The sequence below is a fragment of the Prunus mume genome, linkage group LG2, assembly GCF_029339155.1.
Source record: "Prunus mume cultivar Tortuosa linkage group LG2, ASM2933915v1, whole genome shotgun sequence".
NCBI lineage: Eukaryota > Viridiplantae > Streptophyta > Magnoliopsida > Rosales > Rosaceae > Prunus > Prunus mume.
This window is the reverse complement of record NC_142699.1, coordinates 36447632-36471264: the sequence shown is the minus strand read 5'-3', so window position 1 is coordinate 36471264 and position 23633 is coordinate 36447632. Positions and strand designations below refer to the sequence as shown.

Below are 23633 nucleotides of genomic sequence, written 5' to 3'. Positions count from 1 at the left end.
GGTCTTTACCGTTGGCGCCTATATTTTCACATTATTCTTATGCTTTCGGAACTTATGTTTTATGTTTTACCAAGTTTCCTATGTACGTATGCCTTTTGGCACCTACCTAAATGAAATGCCTTACCTTGGCTCATTTCTACCCACACAAGTGCCTTCGACACACACTTATAGTTACCATTTAGCAAGACATTTGTTAAAACATACAACAAGCTATGATAAATTACCAAAATACCCTCGCCTTATGACATGACAAAATATCCATACGTAACATGAGTATTTTCGGCACTCTCAAAATTGTTTACAGAAGATACATACGCTACATACAAAAACAAAAACATACAAAGCCCTCAGGCTTCAGCATCCATGCCTTGCCCCTCCCTAGCAACCTACTTGGCATCCTTGCCTCCGCCACCACCACTACCTTCGGCACTAGCATCAGTTTCAGCATCGAGATAAATAGCAACATTGGCAGACGATGGGGAAGCAAATATCCATTCCTTGCAGGAGGAATGGCAAGAGGAACGCTACTGGTGTCAAAGTTTATCCCCAACGTAGGGAACATCGCTATGAGCTTCTCCCAAACCAACTACTCCTCCACAATCTTATTTAGTACAAGGTCCCAGAACTCATTCAACACCTTGTACACCTTCACTGCCTGATGCAATCTATACCGATCGATAGGTTCTATGTTGATTGCATAAGGGGACTCATGCATGACTCGTGCATGATGTGAACCCTACTGATTGGCAGGCTCCATGCCGATCGCTTAAGGGACTCGCGTACTACTCAAGCTAGGATTATTTTCCCCATTTTAATTGGTCTGACACGACCTCATCCTTTCACAACTGACATACCGATCCGGTCACCGTCTATCTCAAAACTGCTCTTCAGACCATGACATGTTACCTCAACGCCGAAGCGGCTTCTAGCTTCTAAACTTGGGGACTAGTGGACTACCTACGACATTCGCCATGCCGAACTACTCGGTTTGATTACTTGGCATTTTACAAGTTCCCAACCCAGAAGCCATTCATTGATCGGCAACTTAAGGGACTACTGTTTTTGCCATAATCAACCGAGCACATTTGGCATTGAGGGACTGATGCATAGACAGACACACTGGTTGCCAAGAAAAAAAAAAAAAACTTTCAGGGCAATCCCAAAAAACATTGATGACGTCACCATTATCTTAGTCTGCCAAAGAGATACCTTCCTTCAATGCGGCAATTGCCTACCAAAGAAGGTTGCCGAAGCTTCCAACTACATAACCTAAAGCCTTGGACACGTGTCATCACCATAGTGATTTGCACAAAGTCCAAATCGACACTTTGTGCAAACTCCCACTTTCATTTCTATATAAAGGAAGAATAGTTTCCAAGTAAAAATGTAACTACTTTTTACCTTTATTGTTACTCTGTCAAAATTACTGGGTACCCCACACTTGCTAACTTAAGCATCGTAGAGCCTTCAGCAGGTCCGAAGCTTGACGATTTCTTCTTTCGTCTTTCTTCTGTATGATCGATTTGTGGCCGAAGACCCACAACCCCTAGTCCTGTTGACGACTCCACACTTTTTCTAAGTTGAATCCAATTTTGGACATCAACATTGGGAGTATTCAATTTTGACATTTTGGGATTTGGTATGTGATTTAGGCATTTGGAGTGTTTCAAGCTAGAAGATGAAACAATGGGTTAATAAAATATGAAGACGCTGTAGAACAAGAGAGTGAAAGTAACATGAACATTTACCATCCAATCCAAACGAAGCTAAAACTGCTCACATGACCATAGTTTTTGGTACAGGAGGTACAGGGTAATGCCAGTAATATACTGGCCATTCTTGTTATGCTTTAGCTTATATAATTTTGCCTAATACTCATCAGATACTAGTATAGTATACAAATTTTATACATACATTATAATTCTAACTCCTACTAAGCAGCTTGCATGTGGATGACTGATTCTGAATTCGAACGTACAGACTCAACAACTTCTTCGATGGGTAGATCATCTGACTGCAGTGCTGGTTGATTGAGGGTCCAAACGAACTTCGAAAATAAAGGAAAATGTTCTGGTGAGAAGAAATCAGCTCCCATTCTCTGATAAGTGAACAGGTCCATTACATTCTCTCCCATCAAATTCTTCTTTATCTGTTGAAAGCCCCCATGACCTCCTGAAACGGATGAGTTTTGCCCAGCAATCTCAACCCCATGCTTTCGGCAAGCTGTTGTAATTTGTGATAGTAATAACTCAGGACTTGAAAGGGAGTCCTGTGGCTGACGTTCGTCTGATAGGTCCATTCCAGGCAATATAATTTTGCACGAATTCCTTGCGAACATCTGGGCAACTGCTTCATAACCATCTCTAGAGGATGTATTGTAGAAGCCAGATGTTAGCTCAGAAGCGTGGGCCCTTGTTTTGTACCAAGAGTGAATTAGTGGGACTTTGCCATAAATTGTCACTTCAGCGTCTGTGAAAGTTGAAGAGGCAAGGGACAGGAGACGATCTCCATGAGATATGAGCTGGTTTGAGTACCAGGAAAGGAAAAAGTCACCATAAGGAGACTCCCATGATCCCCCATGGTCCTTGAAGAAGTTGCTAGAGTTCGGTGACTGGTCATAGTTTGGAACATCATGAGGACCGCCAAGACCCCACAAGGGATTTCCGGTGGCTTCAGCATGTTGTTTAAGATTGCTAAGCATGCTTTCATCATAACATTGGAACTCTCCAACTCCAGGAATTTTATTTTTGACTAGTCGGCGATGAGAAGGATATTGAAGCTCACCATCGGGTCCTAGGCTCATTGAGATGCCCTGAAATTTAACAATACAGCAATACAGGAGAGATTGACAGTTCAGAACCAGTGTGAAACCAAAGAGAGTAAGATGATTAATCATTCAATATAGAGTTCGAGGGTTCAGGATTTCTTACCGTTATTGTGGAACCCAGAAAAGGAGCGAATGAAGATTTAAAGCTTTCACAGAAGTCATGGTAAACTTGGATTGGAGTCTTTCCATTGAGAACAGGAAGTTCATCGACAGCCAATGATACGCACTCCTTGTATTGCTGCCCTGACCGATCTTTAAAGAAGATACTAGGTTGGGACTCACCAAGGCGAGATACCCACTCAGGGAGTGAGATCTTTGGTTGTTTAGATGCATGGAAGCAAAGTGACACATGAAGCTCGAGACCGGCTTTCTGAACCATCTCTGCAACAGCAAGGTAGCCTGACCATTCATATTTCCCCATGGCTTCTTTCTCAACCATTCCCCACCAGACTGGGAGCTCTACTCCTTCTACCCCCAATAGCTTCAGAGCCTTCAACCCAGCTGCAATTGCTCTAGCATGGTTCACCGTATTGCAGTCTGAAACTGTATCTAGGGGTAGCCCAACAAATAATCTTACTCCATCATTCTGCAAAAGTAAAATAGCAAGAAAAATAAGTCAACTAAGTTGAACTAATCAATCATGACAAGAAAAAACTCAATGCACAACACAAAGATCAAGCTGTACATCTTCTGCAAAACATGCAACAGAGGATTGGTTTTATATTGATTAGGTGTTTGAAGGCATACCCAATCGGTATGGCCCTTTAAAAACAGGTTCTAATCTAACAGTAACTCTGGCCTTTCAAACCAAGAACTACGAAACAACGAAACATCAAAATTATCATGTTTACTGAAAACCCTTTTAAAATTTCATGAATTTATGGTCAGCTGTATCATAAAATTTCAAACAGCCCTAATACTACCTACAACTACTTTTTCATTTCCTTTAAATTCTGAGAAACCAAACTTAAAATTAACACAAAAAACAGAGAAGAAACCTCTTACCTGTTTGCATCTTCTGGCAGGACCCGAAACTTTATCGGACCGAACCGCTTCAGATTGTACGGCCCTCACAGTAAGCTGAAGCCGGGCGTTTTTCCAGGTCATGCTTTGACCAAAACAGATGTTGGTCTTCAAATTACCATTCAATTTACAGAACCCGAGCTCCGTTCGCGCCAACTCGGCCTTCCCGACGATCGCCTGAGAGCTGCGAAACACCGAAACCTCCATTTTCCAATACGGTAAATAGCCAATTACTCGAAAACACAAACTTTTCACACCCGAAAGCAATAGACTAAGAAAATCAACAACCCAAAAAATAAAAAACTGGAAATTGGCTTGTTTCGCCTTTAATTTATGGAAAATCCACAAAAGTTTTGACAGCTTCAGAATGCAGATGACGAGTTTTGAGAAGTTTTTTTTTTTTTTTGGTCGAAAGAGTTTTGAGAAGTTAAGGTAACGGCAACCTGGAAGCGAAGCTTTATATACACGCAAAATACGACCTCAGACGCGTTTTTCCTAAAAGAAAAATAATAAAATGACAAAAATAATCTGCCACTTGTCGATGGCAGAGGGGGCCAAAGTAGTGCGCCCCGAAATGATTATATTTTTCTTCAAAAGAAAAAAGGGGGCAAACAGGCAAATACAAAGTGTTTTGTTATTGTAAATAAATTCCTTATCCAAATGCTATTTAGGTATCTTTCTTCTATATATATATATATATATATATAAACACAAGGTAGAGAGCGGTGTAATATTCAAAATATCAAAAAATACCTTTGATTAATTCAAATATTAAGAATTGAAATTATTAATTAAATGAGAATAATATGATAAATTTTATAAACAAAATCAAATAATATGTCATACTTTTATGGAACATAACTACCTATGTTATCTTTTCTTAATTCTAGAAATAAAATAAAAAATAAAAAATAAAATCAATTGGCACATGCAAGAGCGTGTGCCAAGGAGCTAGTATTTATTAATAGGACATCCATGTGGTGAGGTTATTTGTTGTCTCATTTAAGATATAGAATTGCCTTATTCATTATTCTTGGACTCCTGTAGTTCAAGAGATCAGGACTGATATGTATATATAATATCTTTCCTAAATGAAAAAGATATCCTTTGCAATGACTCAAACTAAAAACAAAGGGCACATGAGATGTATACATCTAAGTTATTACCAACCCCTTGGCACATACGTGCATGCGTGTAATTCTTCTTATTAGATAAATATAACGAGAATATACATTGAATTAGTTCACAACATTTGACTAAGAATTCTAGTACTCATCATGTTGTTTATGATAATCCACTGTTTTAGACTTTCGTGAGTTCAATAAATGCGTGCGTGGCGTGGACAACACAGATATTTGAGAGATTATTATTTGTGGATATGGAGATTGGGGTGAGTCATAGACTCATAGGGAGGGTTGGGTGGTAGCTTACATTACAGTTTACATGGAATTTGAGGAAGCCACCTCATGCCAACTTCCATCAACCACAAAACCCGTTTCTCTCTCTCCCCTCTCTCTCTCTCTCTCTCTCTCTCTCTCTCTCTCACCTTTTTTTTAATTTCCATTCAAACATTCAATGATTGGACATTGGAAGGGCGGTTTGGATCGGAGTGGCATGTGGTAAATAATTCAGAAGCAGGTGCTTGTGTTCTGGTGCTGACTCATGTCCAGGGCAGACAGCTTCCTAAGGTGCTGACTCATGTCCAGGGCAGACTGCTTCCTATTTGCATGCCTCAGCTTTTGTTTTTTCTTCAATTTTTCTCAGTTTGATTGCCAACCACACAGGTCCACATGACCCACACCACATCACAGAGAGAGAGAGAGAGAGAGAGCTTGTGGTTGTGGATAAGAACCTTTCCTATGTTAACACGGATAATAAATTAAGAAGCAGATCATGATTTTGTTTGCTCACACAAATCTGTTCACGAATAATCAATCAATCAATTGCATCATGTCTCGCACAATAGTTTGTAAATCTATATCTATCCAGGGTTTCCCCATGAGATCCTCCTAAGTCCCTAGTCACATTTTTGTTTTGTTTTGTTTTGTTTTTTTGTTGATAAAAGCATTTTTGTTTTGTTTTAATTTTTCTGTGTTCTGGTTTTTGGGATAACCAACCAGAAAACTGTTTTATTGCATCTCTTGCTAAACAAACATCACATGCAAGACTGACTATTTCCATGTCGATTCCAAACCATGTATCTCTGTGTTTTAAGGTTATACAGTAGTTTCTGAGTTCTAACAATCTGGCTGAAAGAAGAAATGAAAAGCAAAAGAAGATGGATGCAGTTTAGTTTTGCTGAAGAACGTTAATATTATTGCTCTAAAAGTCTATCAAGAAAAAAGGACACTGGCGGCAATATGACAAAAATAGTACTAAACTGGACCCGACCATGGAGAAGGGTAAGTTTGACACGATTTTTACGTTGGACAAGTCATCGGCTACATGGATGGATTAAATTAGGTCAAGTTGCAGATTGAAACGTCATCCATCCAATACGATTGTCATATGGGCTGATCCCAAACAATACCATATGGTATGCGTGTATACAAATGATTATCAACTGTTCATTAGTTACTGTATATGAATCTTATGTTGGTAAAAAATAAAAATAATTGTTATATTTACAGAATTTTGGAAAATAAAGATAATTGCCCCTTCACAGGTGCTTTTAGGATTTGTTTGGCAAACGTCTTCCAGGATACAACGATTAAAGTAACACTACAATCTCCACAAAAAGCAAACTCAAACTTGTATATGAACTCTCTCTTACTAACTCACTATATTTCTAAAAAGACAATGCTATGAATGCTCTAAGAACTACTATTGTCGGATGACAATTGGATGAATGAAATGTTGTAGAACTTTCTCTATTTATAGGCAGCAAGGCCTTTGTTTAGAAAAAATGTGACTGAAAAATATTAACAATTGTGTCTTTTCCTATTACAACTATAAGCTAGGAAGTGCAATATTTCAATTACTATAAAATAATGCAACTTTTCACATAAAGTATTACTAGACTCTCCGCACGCGCTTACGCGCTTGCAAGAGGTTTTTTTTTTTTTTTTTAAAAAAATTTATTTTATTTTAGAACTAAAAAGATAATGGGTTGTTGTATTTCATAAAAATTAGATCCATTATCTTTTGATTTTTCTTTTAATTTTAATTTTTTTAATATGAAAAAGTGTGAATTTACCATATTATCCTCATTTAATTAATGATTTCAATTCTTAATGTTTGTATTAACTAAGGGTATTTTTTGATATTTTGAATGTTTTATCAATATTCTCTACCTTTTGCTTTATATATATAGATTATTTTATTCACAAACAAAATAAATAATATTTTATTTTTCCTCTATTAAAAATGTGACTATTCCCAATTGATACATACTCCCACACTTTAATTTCCACTCAATTATTAAAAAATAAAAAATAAAAAATATAATTTTCTAACAATTCCCACATGAATGCAAATTAGTTAATGCAAAGACTTCAGAGAATTCAGTTGAAAGGCACCACATCAAGATGGGTAGCTTTTGGCCTTGAACCTTCCATAGTGAAGTAAAATCGAATTTACTAGCTAATCAGTGAACATGATGTCTTGAACTATTCAACCGTCGTCTAAACCGAAACAATACTACTCGCATAATACATTTTCATACACATTTGGTTCTAGGTTGTGTCCTTTCGACCATGGACCACTCCTGGTGTTCGTCAGTACTTTAGAGAATTGAGCCTTGCAATTCTCATAAAAATGGCCTCATTTCGTATTGATATAGGTGACTTCCGATAAAGAGTATCCTGCAATACTCCACTTGGTTTTCCAAGTCACACGAATCATTAAAAGCTTAAGTTAACCATACACGATGCAAGGAGCATTGTATCATCATGGGAATGGACAAGGGTTGGAATCCCCACAATGCTCGCACTTCAGTCACACATAACTTAGTTGTCCCTTTGAACTTAGGTCTTGGGATCTCCAGTCAGTTAGGTTGGGTGTCCATAATGACAACTATTGAGATATAGGCTTTAGCCCCACTTCCCTCGATGATTTGTTAATTAGCTCTCTCGTCAAACCTTTTGTAAACGGATCCGTTAAATTATCTCTTGACCTTATGTAGTCAATAGTAATTATACCACTTGAGAGTAGTTGTCTTACGGTATTATGTATTTGACGCATGTGTCGAGACTTACCATTATACATATTATTTTGTGCCCTTTCAATCGTCACTTGACTATCACAATGTATACATATTGCGGGCACATGCTTTGGCCAATTTGGAATATCTTCTAAGAAATTACGAAGCCACTCAGCTGATGCATTGGAACAAAATATTGTATGTAACTTTTCAAACGAAAAGTTGCTATGATATTCGTGATGACGAATTGCATACCAAACTAAGTGGCTTCAAGTTCCACTTTCATTATGCATATTTGGATGCCTGCAAGGTACTGTTAACAAACCATTTGATGTTTTCTATCACAAACGGGTCTTAAAGTTATGAAGATGTCCGTTGGTTACACAAAACCAGATTTTGGATTAAGTTGATGTTTGCTAGAAAATTTGATACTTAGATATTAAGTTTTCTAAATCAATGGGAAGTGTACATCAAAATCTGGAAGTTTTGCTATCTATTTTATGTAAAAACATATATTCTATGATTTTGTATAGAATATTAGGCTCATGCAATGTGCTGGGGCTGTAGGACTATGTTAACAATCATAGTGTCATGCCAGCAACCATGTTGGTCATGGTTAGAAACCAGTGAAAGTATTTCGAGTAAGGCACTTGGTATGAAGACTTTGAGACTTCAAAGGGGGAAAGCTAATTACGAAGAGACTAAGAAGTGAAGATATTTTAAGAATAAATATCTCCATTGTACTATCTATAGAATGAGATGGATATGAACAAAGGGAACCAAAGCCTTACCCTACGTATAAAGTGATGTGCACTTTGTAAAGAAAAATTAGTTTTATAATGATTTGCTTTAATCAATTAATGAACATGTTGATTATGTTATAAACATGATTCTATTACTAATGCAACGATAAATTTAAAGGAAATTATAAACTAATACTATAGAACTATTATCTCATTCTTTAAGGAAAAAGTAAAAGTTTTCCACTTCTTAGGCATGTGAAAAATGATTAACAGATTTCTTAATACCTTCCACAATTATGTGAAAATTTTGGGGGTGACCGACATGAAGGAAAATTTGGAATTCTATTTCCAGAGAAAATGAAAGATTTCTAGATTGGTTCATAAACACCACATTTTTCTAGAGAGAGGCTTTGATGTTCACAAGAGTTTAAATTTCTCTTATACAAGTTATGAGAAGGTGAGAGACCTTCCTATAAGTACCTCAAATGTGGGGTTGTCTAACTGAGTATTAGAAGGCTATTCAGTTGGCATAATTAATAAGTCTTAACAAAATAAGTTAAACGCTCAACGTAGTACAACTACTCTTGAATGGAATTTATTTCCATATATGAAATTATGATGTCAAATGGATTCAAAATTAATGAGTGTGATAAATGTGTTTACACAAAAATCACTCAAAACGGTTATATCATTGTATGTATTTATGTAGATGACATGCTTATCATTGGAAGCGATAATGATATGATTAAATCTACTAAAAGAATTTTTTCCAATAAATTTGATATGAAAGATATGGGAATTGCAAATGTTTTCCTAGGAATTAAAATCTCTAGAACATGGGATGGAATAGTCTTATCTTAATCACATTATATTGAGAAAATACTTACCAAATTTGGTAAGTATGAAGATAATTCTGCAAAGACTCCATATGATGTGAATCTTCATTTGACGAAGAATACTGGTCAAGGTATATCACAAGTTGATTATGCACGAATAATCTGCAGTTTGATGTATGTCACAAACTGTACTCGCCTTGACCTACCGTACTCAGTTAATAAATTGAGTAGATACACAAGCAATCCTGGGAAAGATCACTGGAAGCGATTATTAAGGTTCTTAGGTATTTGAGCTATACTAAGAACTATGGATTGCATTACATAAGATATCCATATGTACTAGAAAGTTACAGTGATGCAAACTGTATATTATATACGAGAGACTCAAACTCCACAAGTGGATATGTCTTTACATTAGGAGGTGCAACTGTATCTTGGAAATCTACAAAAAAAAATAAAACGTGTATCACTAGTATTCCACTATGGAAGGTTCAAGGCCAAAAGCTACCTATCCAAATGTAGTATTCTTCTAATAGGGACTCTCTCCAGTGTCTTCATTTTTTGTTTGCATGTTGTAAGCCAATTTCCATTCATATGGGGATTGTTGGAAACTTAATATTAACTAATATTAATTTTCCTATTTAAATGGAAATTAATAGAGTTCATTGGACTATGGGGTCCTTTTGTCAATATTTAGGAAGAGGTATCAAAGCACCTGTTTATTCAATGGATGCATTAGTTGGTTTTTTATATTGGGACATACCCTTTTGGAAATGGTTCTTTAGTATCTATAAATAGAGTAGTCTTCCTGCAATTAAAAGATTGAATTGATTCAGTCAATGTTTATCCATTTGAATACTAAGAGTCTTAGTGTAGTCAATAATTATGGTTTGTGAGAGAGTTTCCCACATAATCTGGTTCAAAGAGTCCTTGTGAATTGTAGTGGTTCTTTCATAAGGACACGAGTCGTTGTATCCTAGGAGGCGAGCGCTAGTAATCATAAGCACCTTGGTGGGGCGTAATTTGTCTTAAGGTCAAAGTGTCCTCGACTCAATTATTCATGTTCTTCTAATATTTATTGTGTGGTTTTTTCTTTGTGTATGTTTATAAGCATGTGTTAATTTTTAAGCTTTAATTGAATGATTATTTATGAATTTCTGTGTGATTAAAATATAGCAAGTAGATCCAATTTTTCCAACATCTTACATACATCATGATCCTGAGTGTGAAATGTTTTTTGAGTTAAAAAATCTAAGTTTAATGTTTGTAAATTTCAAGTACATGGCCGAGAATCATTCACCATACTACAAACTGCTGGACAATAAGCAATGTCACTATCTGCATATTTTAGAAAAGAAAAGAAAAAGGAAAAGAACGAGTGAGTGAGATTAATCACTTCTTCCCTTCCATTCCCCTCCATGGGAGTTTTCATTTTTCTTGCAATTAAGGCAGTGGAAGTTGGTTAAAGTCTGGACCACCTGGATCCAGGCTTTGGTTGAGGAAACAGTAAAGCAAAAAGTGTGGAAGGTTTGGGCCAGCCAGCCAGCCAGCCAGATGAAGATGATTGACTAAACTGGATGAGGAGGCGATTGGCAAAATTCTGCTGCAATTGAACAAAAACATTTCCCCAGCCCACCAAGTTTTTAAGAAAGAAATCGAAATAACCTTTTTTTTCACACAATTATTTTGCTTCTATATAATTTTATGAGATTTTAACAAACCAAAAAATAAATAGAATTCATTTTTCCCAATATGTCATTTTAAAAATCGTAACATGAGGTGGAGTTTCAAGGGAGCATGTGTCACTTAGCTTGGCTTAAATCTTGCTAAGTTGGAGTCTTATTTGGTTGAGATGCGGCAGATTCAAAGTGAAGCAGACCCATAAATAAATAAATAAATAAAAAAGACTAAGGTGCAATTTCTGGCATGCTTACAAGTAGGTGGTTCAGTACTAGTTAGCTCCAAGGGCTTTGAGATGAAACTCAACTTTGGATGGATGCATGGGCTTGACCCAACTGTATATTTGACATAGGTGGTTAAGTTTGGACAACATTTCTGCTTGTTGTTTTGGGATTTTACTTTGTAACCATCCCATCCATCCACCATACTTGTGGATGGCTTTTTTCCTAGCCGTTTTGTGCTAGGCTTTTGTCTCCCTTGTATGTTGCAAGGTTTGTCTCACCCTAGTTATTCTAGAGTTTTGTTACCAACTTTTTTAGTTGGATATTTGTAGATTTGTGTAGATTTATTGTTAATGAAATATATATATATATATATATAATGAATGATATCACTTCTAATAACACCGAGACCTTTTGTGATAAAATCTCACACTTATTGGGTTTTGTAGGTGGTTAAGTTGAAGACAATATCGATGTTGCTAGTAGTGGACCGCTAGCCCATCTCTTTGAAACTTAACATGGTATCAGAGTCATGTTGATTTATTGGGCCTTTTGTGACAAAATTAAGTCGGGGACAATATTGGTGTTGCTAGTAGTGGGCCACTGACCCGTCTCTCTAAATTTTAATACTATCTTTGTTTGGCCTCTACTGTGTTCTCCTTGCAGTTTTGGGGTTGATGAGATGGATCTCCATTAGATATCTATGGTGAGGGGTGGAGCTGTTTGATTTTGTGGATCTATTATAAATTGGTGCTTTGGGTTTAGGGGTGTTTATGAGTGTTGTGAATATGTGTCTTAGTGGAAATTGAGTGGGATTTGCTTTTCTACTTGTAGGTGTTTCTTATCCCCGAATCCCAAACTGGTAGAGAGCTAAACTCTCATATGATTTTCTTGCAACATTGATTGTAGTGGTTTTATGGAACCTCTTATGTCTTTAGTTCCTTATGAATTGGTTTTCAATATGTGAAATTGATTTTGCTAATTGCGTTGCAATAGTTTATTTATTTACTTATTTTGTTTGTATCTTTATATTGTTTGCAAAAACCCTCCATGGGGCTATGTATCTTGTATTGCCCTTGCATTAATGAAATTGTTGTGGCTATATTAAAATAAAAAAAAATAAAAAATAAAAAGCGTTGCTTCGTTATTCCTAGAATTCAAGATCATGGTCGACTTATATCCTACGGGTTAAGTGGTTAGGTGGCCTAAGGGATTAGGTGGTGGTGGGCGCAGGAAGAAGGATGGTTGGACTGGGTACTGTTGGGGTAGGTGGGGAATGGGGTTGACGGCAGAACACGGGGAAAATGGGAACATTTCAGTTTAAATTCTTGTCCTTGTATTTCAATTACAGTCTTAGTTTAATCTTTATCGTTCTTATTGGTTTACTTTTCACATTTTAATTTATGCACTCGCATTTCAATTATTTAATTTTTGCAATTTATATCACACACTCGTCTTTAATATCTTTAATTTGTACATTATAATTTCTAGCATTTACTTTACACACTTTAATTTATGCACTTTCTATTCAGTTCAACTGTATTTACTTTTAATTCCGTTTACTTTCTCGTTCAATCTTCATCTCCTGACACTCTACATCACTTGGTTTCTCACATAAAGCCTTGACCCCTAAGTAGTGAAAGAACTTAGGTCGTGAGGAGATTCTTTGTTCTGCCGACAATTGTTTCATTAAAGTCAAATCGTGGACGCATCATCCATTCTTATTCCATTCAAGCCAAATTTATGGCTTGGTGGGAGCACGCTCGTGCATTCAATTAAAGAATGGCAAAAAAACTTCTTCAATTGGCCTAGCAGGTTGAAAAAAAGGGAACATAAATAAAGGTTAAAAATTTAGGAGTTTTTGGTGCAAATATCATAAACTAACCTAGAATATTAAAAAATATAAGTAGACGAGAGATCAATAATTTTTCGAGTTAATTTCTAGACAAAAAGAACTTAATATATATGATTCATTTTTGGGTAAATATGCTGAAACTAATCTAATATATTATGACATTTACTCAACATTGTTGTTTATTTACTGCGTAATTTTCTCTCTCTGACATTTACTTTTTCCTTCGACTTTAAGTTACAAAAATAAGGCAGGCATGGGCTAGCCAAATTGGCTAGAGCGAATGTTCTCCCCACTCTTCATCCGAGTTTGAATCTCCATTTCCGTATTATAGATTAGATTAAAATAGAATATCATTTGTATAAATTTTTTTTTTATAGAAAAATAAGAATTAAATGGTCAAATGGGGTCTAGCGCAATGAAAAATGACCTTAACTTGCAGATTAATAGTATTAAGTTCGAAACCCAATAACACTTTGGTAGTGTGTGTGTGTGTGTGAGAGAGAGAGAGAGAAATCCCCCTTCCTTTAAATAATATTTTGAATTTCATCGAAACATAAATCACACGTTGGATTTTAGCAATGACGGAGCCAGGAATTCTATCAAGAAGGGTCAACTTTAAATAGCTTTATAATTACATTAAACTTAATTTTTATAAGAAAATATATTTAAGAATTCATTATAATGATTAAATTTCAACATCACAAATTTAATATCTTAGTAAGTATAACCCAAATTCTAGCAACCTAAAAATAATGAAAGAGTATCAAAAGTTGATTTTGGATAGAATGAGAAAATCAAATAAAATCCATAGCACACGCATATAAATGACATATGAAGACATGCAAACAAATATAGATCATATTCATATTTATTGTAGACAATGTACATTTGCGAGAAGGGTCAACAGTAAATATAGTTATAAAACAACTTGAATAACATAGATAAATATAAGGTTTTCAAAATGTTGAGAAGGGTCAAGTGACCCTTGATTGGCTCCGCCAATGGATTTTAGTTTTGGTATATGGTTTTTTAGGTTTATATAATTTGAAGTGACTACTTTTTGAGTTTTCCTCAATGATCATTTTATCTTTCCTTTTTAATAAGAGTGAACACCCTACTTGTATGTCATCCTAAGAAACATCATCATACTTTTTGTTGAAACCAAATTTCACATGCCTAGGGAAATCCCTTGAAAGACCTGCAACCAAGAGAAAAAAAAGCCTTAAAGAGGGGTAGGCTTTTCAAAGTTTTACACAATATTTACGTTGGACAAGTGATTATAGAAGGGAGTTTCACTAAAACACCCAAAATGGGAGCTGAAATTATAAAAAAACTCAACACCCAAAACACTTTATAAACACACCCAAAACCCATCATTACACACACTCAAAACCCATTTATAAACACACCCAAAAAATATATAATTGTTGACTTTAGGGTTGATTTTGGGTGTGTTTATATGTTTAAATAGTGTTTGGGTTTTTTTATAAATACATGTCTAGGATTGGGTTTATTTATAAATTTGTATATAGAATATTATGTTAGTACGGTTACGTGCTACATTTTATACATGTATTATAATATAAGTTGATATTTATTGATACTATTCCCTAAAAGAGGAGAAATAAACCATGTCGTCCATCCATATTATAACATGTAAATAAGATGTAATACGTAACCATACTACTGTAGTATTATATAAATTCTCTTTGTGCAGACAGCATGTCAAAGAATCATCTCTATTATCTATTGGTTGCATAGATTATGCCGCATTGGCCAATTTTGCATTTCCCTACATCTCAGTTCAATTCCTTGTAATTTAGACAAAGCAAGAGCTAATGCGTGTGTGTCTGAATTATTTTTAATTGTTTACTAGTTACTATATATGAATCTCCCATGCATCGATGATCGGAATAACAATTGTTTAGATGGATGTGAAATTTTTATTTTATTTTATTTTTATCTAAGTTTAATGTTTGTGAATTTCAAGTACATCAATGACTGAGAGTCGTGCAAACCTCTTTAAACAATAGACTACGTCACTAACCTGAATATTTTATAATATGAACAAAAATTAAAATGAAAAAGAAAGAGTGAGTGAGATTAATCACTTCTTCCCCTCCATGGGAGTTTCATTTTGCTGATACCACTGGATATTCATGCAATTAAGGCAGTGATGGTTGGGGACAACCTGGATGCAGGCCCAATGGTTGAGGAAAGAATGAAGGAAAAACTGTGGAAATTGGGGGAATGTGGCTCAAGGAGATCAAAAAGCGTAGGGGGTTGGGGCCAGCCAGCCAGCTGTTGGCTAAACTGGATGAGGAGGTGGGTGGCTGGGCAAACTATCCACTGCTGGGTTGGGTGAGCATCTCTCTCCAAATTTTAGCTAAATTTTAATTAAAATAGCTATAAAGTTATTATTTTATTATTTCTCGGCTAATCTTTAATATTTTATTATTTCTCTCATCCTCTTTAAATTAAAAGTTCATTAAAAAAATCGAAAAGTAAGAGGTGAGAGATGGTTGTGTCTAGGGAGAGAGGAGGAAGAAATGGAGAACCCTCAATTTTTCTCTCATCCTCTCCAAGTGTAGAGAGCAACCAAACTCAAATATAGAGTTCTCCAAAATAAAGAGCTAGATAGCAAGTCTGCCGGAGCTGCGTTTTGCCCTCATTCTAGTCAAAATGGCTAAGGATCAGAGTATAGCAACTCTGCTAGAGATGCTCTAAGAATCGTTTGCTTGCTTTCTTTCATTTTCATGTATATACGAGGAGTTGAGAAGCACTTCTGACAATGTTTGACATAAAAACTTCAAAATGCTTATGAATTATAAAAATACAAATTTATAAATAAACCCAATCCTAGACATGTATTTATAAAAAAAACTCAAGCACTATTTAAACATAGAAACACACCCAAAATTAACCCAAAAGTCAACTTTTTGGGTGTGTTTATAAATGAGTTTTGAGTGTGTGTAATGATGGGTTTTGGGTGTGTTTATATGTTTAAATAGTGCTTGGGTCTTTTTATAATTTCAACCCCCATTTTGGGTGTTTTAGTGAAACTCCCTTAAGCAATTCCATTGCATAGTCGCTTTCATTTTTTGTTTTTGAAAAGTACATAATCACTTTCATTCTTACAATCCTTGTGCTTTTTCTTCAGCAAATTCTTGACCTCTTGTACTTGCTTTGTTGAGCATTGCCACCTAAAAGAAAATCAACATGTTCCACCTTTATATGAGCACTTGGTCCTCTCAACCTCATTCACTTTTAGTGCCACTACAACTTTTACAAGAGATACGAGCACCAACTGCAAAAAGATAATTTAAGCACTCTCCATTTGATCCACCTTCAGAATTACATCCAACCAAAACCAAGCCTCACTCACAATAGAATTTACAAGTTCTTTACCAAGTTTGGAACACGTGGCGTAGAGCTTACAACATATAACAAAATTGGAGATGACAACTGAAACAAAGATTGGTGTTCCCAAAACAAATTTATTAGAATTACAACTAACCTAAATACATTGTTTAAAGGCAGAGAGAAAATATGAAGAAATAAAATATACAATATAAATAAGCCTCTCATACAAAAATAATGGAAAATAAATGAGAAAACTGAATTACAAGATATATAATTATATATCACCTCTCAATTTGAATGGCTTTCCCGGCTCGGATGAATCAGCAGCATTTGCAGCCCTCATGAGCAGTCTCACAAAATGACAGAAAGTTGTTTCAAATGACATTTTTCTAACTGATCCGAGCTGACCCTCATCTTTTTGAGTCTTTTTTTGAGGACTTCGAATGTGAATGAATATGTCCTGATGTGTGTTTCTTCCTCCTTGGAGCCCCTACTGCACCAGGGTCCACCAATGGGCCAGACCAAGTTTGGATGGATTCTTTTGAATATGAGAAGTTTGTGGAGCTGAATGGAACATCAGGAGGATCAAAAACAGGATCGATGTGATTTGACGAACCCAAAGGATAGCCAAGCGTTCCATCTTGGTGTGGAGGAGGAAACTTCTCACTCTTACTCTTTGCATTTGCATGTGTTATTAGGCGTCGCCTCTGCAATAGGACAAAACATAAAGAAGGACAATTAACAAGTGCTCAAATTTAAGTACAGACACCAGTTTAACTGCTCACGTAGTGAAGCTACACAGTCAAGGGGCACCATTGGAACAAAGTCAATGCTAAAATACATTTCTGACTCAACCAACAATGCTCAATACTTCATATACATCAGTAAACCCTGTGTGCCATTCCCCCACTGGGATCAGAAGCCTAAGTGTAATTTTGGAATCCCAAACCATTGATAGCCATATCACCCCACTTGAAAGGTTGACGGAGGTTTAGTCACTTCATTTTATAGCATATAAGGTGGCAATGTGTTAATAAATCATTTCTTAAAATACTGACACAACATCGATAAGTTGTCAGCACCAACTTGCTTGTTCCCCATTTCGCTTGAGTTATGTACCATGGTATTATTATATTAAAAATGATAAGCAGCACATACAATATGCATATCTCTAGCTGAACTGTGAGAGGGAGGCATACATAAGCTTATCTCCATATAAGGCACAGGGAAAAGCAAGATAGGTTAGGTAACCTATGTACAGAAAGTGCTGTGTATGCCATCCATACGCTCTTCATTTTGAACTCATAATTCTACCTAAACAACAATGGTGGTGGCAACTGGCAAGGGAATTTTTTTTTCCAGGTATTCTAAGACAACAATTTTTACTTCTTGATAGAACAGATAAAGATACCATTGAAAACAGTTACTGTCACAAACTAAACTCAATTATAAGAATGGATGGGACTGCCTATGTTAATTCTTAAAACTTACTAAAGAAAATATTGTTGAATAAAAAAGCAGCTTATATGACATACATCAAGATTGGCTTGAAGCTCAGCGTTCGCTTCTGGAGCAGGAAGTCCCCTGCGATCACGTGGGCGAGATTTCCTCACACCATCTGCATTAGCTTTCCCAGCAGCTCTCAATCTACAATCATTAAACTCGTTTCAGGTTGCATATATCAAGCAATTTTTAGGGAGGTGAATCAGAAGAAGAAAATGGAAATGACTGAGAGAATTTAAAACTGATAGAAGAACAATAACCTTACAAAGAAATGTGAAAATATATGGAAAGTCAAGGGTCAAGGAAATACATATGCTTCATCAAAATAATAGTGTCGATAATTCTCTACATATTAAGATTTGTTGGTTTAAAACTTCAGGAGGACGTCTAAATAACACTCTAAAGGTTCGTGTTCATGTGAGCTGTTAATCTAACTACAGAAAATTTGGTCAGATAAACAGTAATAATTAAGACTTTAAGATTAATTCATTAATTGCAATCATTAACCTTCTAGCTTCTTCATCCCGTAGCTTAGCATCCATCTCTTTGCTGGGTGGATATTTTGGAAGGCTAGAAGGCTCACAAGCATAAGGTTTGGTTACGAAGAACTGCAAAAGATAGACAACCATCACATGACAATATTCAATAGATTATAAATCGTAAGAAGAAAACTTATTCCAGAGTGAGGATGATAAACTACATGAAGATAAAAATAAAATAAATATAAAAGAACCGGCATTCAACATCCTGTACAAGAGAATAAAGAAGAAGGGAAATTTGACAAGATCAATTTAATAGTGAAAAATGAAATCTCACTTCATTCCTCAATGCTGCAGTGGCAGTCTGACGTTCAGCTGGGTCAATTGCAAGGAGCGTCTCAATTAGTGGCAACGATGACGGTGGAAAATCTTTAAATGTCTCTGCAATGCATCGTTTGTATGATTGTTGAGGCTTAAAAATGGTTGCATGAGGCAACTTTGACTTTTTCCAATATTCTTCAGAAGGGGAGCCACATAACTTAAATATCTTGTGTAGCTGTTCCACCTATTTAAAGTAAGAGCTTAATTAGGAGGACTGGAAACATGTTTTCTATACACAAACATACCCAGAATACCAACAATGTAACTAAATCCATGAATCTCAAAGCATCAAAGACAGCCCAACCACAGGATCCACCAGTGACAAACCAAACAAACTAAACACAGTGCAGTGAAGGAACTCAGTGAATAAATAGAAGCATTTAGAACTTACTTCTGTGCGACCTGGCATGATTGGTTTCCCAGCCAACAGCTCAGCTAAAATGCAGCCAGCACTCCAAAGGTCCACACCTACACCATAATCGGTGGCACCAAGAAGAAGCTCTGGGGGCCGATACCAAAGAGTGACCACCCTACTAGTCATTGGTTGCTTGTGATTAGGATCAAAGAAGGAAGCCAATCCAAAATCCGCAATCTTTAGGACTCCACCATTATCAATAAGAAGATTGGACCCTTTAATATCACGATGAAGCACATGGCGGTTGTGACAATGTTCAAGCCCTGATAATAGCTGGTGCATATAACATTTAACCTGCCATATTCACAAATAACAGATAAGAGAGAAGTGACCCATTATCCAAGAAAAAGGGGAATTTTTGTACACTTATATGTGAACTAAACAAAATAAAACTAAAGCAAGAGAATTGTGCAATACCTGAGGCTCTGTGAACTTGATTGCAGGGCTTGCAGCAAGTCCTGCCAAATCATGCTCCATATATTCAAATACAAGATACAAACTACACGACATCCTTGAAGTCACTAAGCCTTCTAACTTTACAACATTAGGATGATCCAAACGGCGCAGAATGAGAATCTCTCTAGCCATGAACTTTACACTCTCTGGCTCCAAATTATCAAACCGAACTTTCTTTAGCGCAACAATTTTTCCCGTCAAAGCATCCCTAGCTTTGTACACATTACTATACGTCCCTTGCCCAATCTGATCAAGACAACAAATGCACAAGCACAACTGACTAAGCCATTCATTCACCCAAAAGGTAAGAACTTCAGCAAGTAAACAGCTAAGTAATTAAATCAAAGTTTAATTAATCCATTCATTAATGAAGCTTACCAATTTGAGTTGATCGCTATTATTAGAAACCAAACATGATACAGAAAGACTCAACTTTTGTTTCCTACTCTTAACTTCACATTAATCCTTTTATGTTTCCTTACATTTTCTCAACAACCAAACATTAAAAAGACTCCAAAATCATCCAACACCAAAGAAGCTCAAATGTGATGCAAACAAACAAAGATCATCGGATGCAGAGGAAAAAAAACAACCAAGCGTTACACCTTATCAAGCTTCTCGAAGGAATCGGCACGGCGCGGCGTCCAGCCATTGATAGCCTCGCCGGCGACGGCGGAGAGCCAGGAAGGCCAACCGGCGGCGACCTGCTCGCCATGGAGGTTCTTGGGGGGATTGCTGAGCCTAGGATTGGGCCTGGACGATCGCCTCTTCTCGCCTTTGGGCCTCGAACTCCTCTCCTCCTCATTCTCCTTGCGACCATTGTTACTGTTATCATTACTATTACTCACACCATTCCGAGCCTCAGTGACCTCGCCGCCGCTCGCCTCTGCTTTCTTAGAAACCCTAATTTCTCCACCCTCGTTCCCTACTGGCTTCGCCGAAGCCTGCCTGCCGAAGACGCACCCCATCTCTTCTCAGTCATTGACTCATTTCTCTTCACAGTCCCTGCACATTTTGCTTATTCTGCTATGGAGACCAAGCACAGCAAAGCAAAAGCCCTAGTGATTTGGTAGAGGAAATGGGCTATGGAGGAAAAAAATAAAGAAAGAAAGGGTTTTGATTAAAGAGAGTGGTAATTGAAGAGGAGGGCTTGGCTTTTTTGAGACAAAAGTGAAGAAGAGCAATGATTTGGAAGGAGGAGGAGGAAGCTGAGCTGCCCACAATTTGTGGGCACAGTCAAACAAATGTATGAGCTTTGCTCTATTAGTACAGCACACAAATTCACTAATAAAAAGGAAATTAAAGCAATTCTCCCCATAAAATGCCCTGAATTCGAGTCGTAGCATTTGTATAGTGCAACCATTATTTGTTACTTTTGCTTTGCTTTTTGGTTTTTGGGATTAAATTAAATGGAGTTTTTCTTTTTAGTAATTTTTAAATTTTTAGTTGGAGTTGAAAGATTTAGTAAAAGAGAATGTTAGAAAAGAGTAAAAGGATTCATGTGGATCTTCCCTTTCATTTTTGGCCTCTTTTCTCTTTCCTCTTTCCTCTTTCTGAGTATTTTTGACTCTCTTTCTCTCTCTATCTCAAGTCTCATTGAGTAACAGCAATTCAAGGACAAGTAGGTCAATTTCTTTTTCTTTTTTTGAAAGAAAATTTAGGGAAAAATTAGCTACTCTCACCACCAATGTTAGTCAAGCAGACCCACAACCTCATTCTTCATTGGCTAATATATTTGGTATATAGGAAAATGTCCAAATTTATATTCTTCACTGGTTTTTTGGTGGATGTTTTGCTTATGTATAAACAACGTTTGTTTTTGTTAATTAGTTTTTAAATATAAATTACTTGCTATTCTAGCCAAAACACTTCTTAACCTTCAACGGGACCTCGTTTTAGATATAAACATAAGTATTAAAACTATTTCAAAAACTTTTCCCCTTTCCTTAATATATCGGTTGCATAACCAAAAAAAAATTCAAAATTATTTTTATAATATCTTGTTATTAAGTTTTAAATTGAAGATTGTTGTTTGGTGAGAAGGTATAATGGGTTCCACTCCACAAGAATTTGACCCTCTTATAGAATATTCCATTGAGGGGGTATTCAAATGCTCTTCATAGGAGTAGAGATAAAGTAATTACCTTTCGAGCTACAAATACTCATATTTGTTGGAGTATTTGAGATAGATTAGGTAAAAGTGCATAATCATTTTAACTTCTAAGTTTACTTTGTTAATAAAGAAATGTATAAATTACAATAGTAAAACATAAAAATATATCGTTTTCTAGATTTGTTCAAATTAGACACATAAGTGAACATGTAGATTCTGTGTGTTTTATATTATTGACAGCACGTTGACGGTTCATCAACGATGTTGAAAACACAAGTCCACATGCGAATAATAGTAATAAGGAAAATACTTGCTTCCTTTTTATTTTTATTTTTTTTATTATATAAAAAGAATCATTCTTCCTTAAAAGATAAATTACAATTTAACACGGATGCATATACTTTTATTTTAGTATTTTTATTGAGTTACATGTGTAAAGTGAAATTGTTTGAGAAGGATACATCACCCTCCTCTCTTTCAATACAGGCCAAAAGAGTCGCAAGTTTTGTTGATCATAGAAGATCTTTTTAAGTTGTCCTCTACTCGTTAATATTGTGTAAAATTGTTTAAGTTGTCCTTTACGTTTGAGGTCATTGATTTTAGGACCCAGGTGGGATTGTTGGGTTCGCTGCATTTTGATATTTGGACCACCTCTTTTTAATTTGATAGCTACTTCAAATCTGATGCCAATTTACAATATCTGTGACAATATATAAAAATAGGACGATTATTATATTATATTTCTTAAATAAATATCTTACTCTTTTTTCTTCTTTTTTTTTTGGTAATTTATCTTACTTTTTTTTTTTTTAAGTGACATGTATTAAAAGCTAAAGGAATTTGTTGTTGGAGATACACTTTTATACATTTATTAATCCACCATTTTAGATATAAATAATATTTGATGCATGGTATTATGCTGTCCATCATTAATTATAATTAAGCAACAAGTATTTGCTACAAGGCAGTTTTATGTAAGTACTTTGCAATCAATTGTGTAATTAATTTTTTTTTAATTACAAGTGATATTGGAGGAGAGGGGGTTTTTCTCACACACACTATAAAGGAGTCACTATAGATGTTCGAACTTGAAATTACGTGTCTGCATGTTAAGGGTCTTTTTTTATTAGGCTAGATCTTGTTGGCTTGTGTAATTAACTTAATGACGAGGTTAATACGATTGAGATGACAATTGGATTGGATTTTCAAAGGAGGAGGAAAATATTAGACAATGACATGGAAACAAGGTTTGTTTAGGTACGTATTAAGTTAGCAAATCTTGACCATACGTAGCCATAGAATTATCCCTTTCAATGATGTTAGAATTGAAGCAGGTTAGACGCAAACATTGAGTAGGACAGTCACGAGATTAATTGTTGGAAAAGAAAGCTGCTAATTACGTTATTAACATCAAGGCCAAAACATCAGCTCGAGTAAATTATTCAACTATATAAAATAATGAGATTATGAAGAGTTTATTGTATTTATTTATTATTTTTCCCTCAAAACAAGACTATAGGAAGATGCTAATCTTATCAATTGTGAATTGAGGATTACAAAAACAACCTTACAAAAAGTCATTACGCCAAAGACTCCC

The 23633-nt window shown here is 35.8% G+C and overlaps 2 protein-coding genes across 2 annotated transcripts; both read right to left on the bottom strand.

The window, feature by feature from the left end:
- Positions 1–1726: 1726 nt before the first annotated feature.
- BMY3 (beta-amylase 3) lies at positions 1727–4317 on the bottom strand. Its single transcript, XM_008224878.3, has 3 exons — positions 3833–4317; positions 2931–3413; positions 1727–2812 (listed from the first exon to the last, which is right to left on the bottom strand). The coding sequence occupies exons 1-3, from the start codon at positions 4055–4057 to the stop codon at positions 1934–1936; spliced, it is 1587 nt and encodes a 528-aa protein (XP_008223100.2). The 5' UTR covers positions 4058–4317; the 3' UTR covers positions 1727–1933.
- Positions 4318–16803: 12486 nt separating this feature from the next.
- LOC103322924 (putative serine/threonine-protein kinase At1g54610) lies at positions 16804–21187 on the bottom strand. Its single transcript, XM_008224880.2, has 7 exons — positions 20529–21187; positions 19885–20169; positions 19444–19761; positions 19009–19236; positions 18700–18800; positions 18225–18336; positions 16804–17396 (listed from the first exon to the last, which is right to left on the bottom strand). The coding sequence occupies exons 1-7, from the start codon at positions 20889–20891 to the stop codon at positions 17100–17102; spliced, it is 1704 nt and encodes a 567-aa protein (XP_008223102.2). The 5' UTR covers positions 20892–21187; the 3' UTR covers positions 16804–17099.
- Between the last annotated feature and the right edge of the window lie 2446 nt (positions 21188–23633).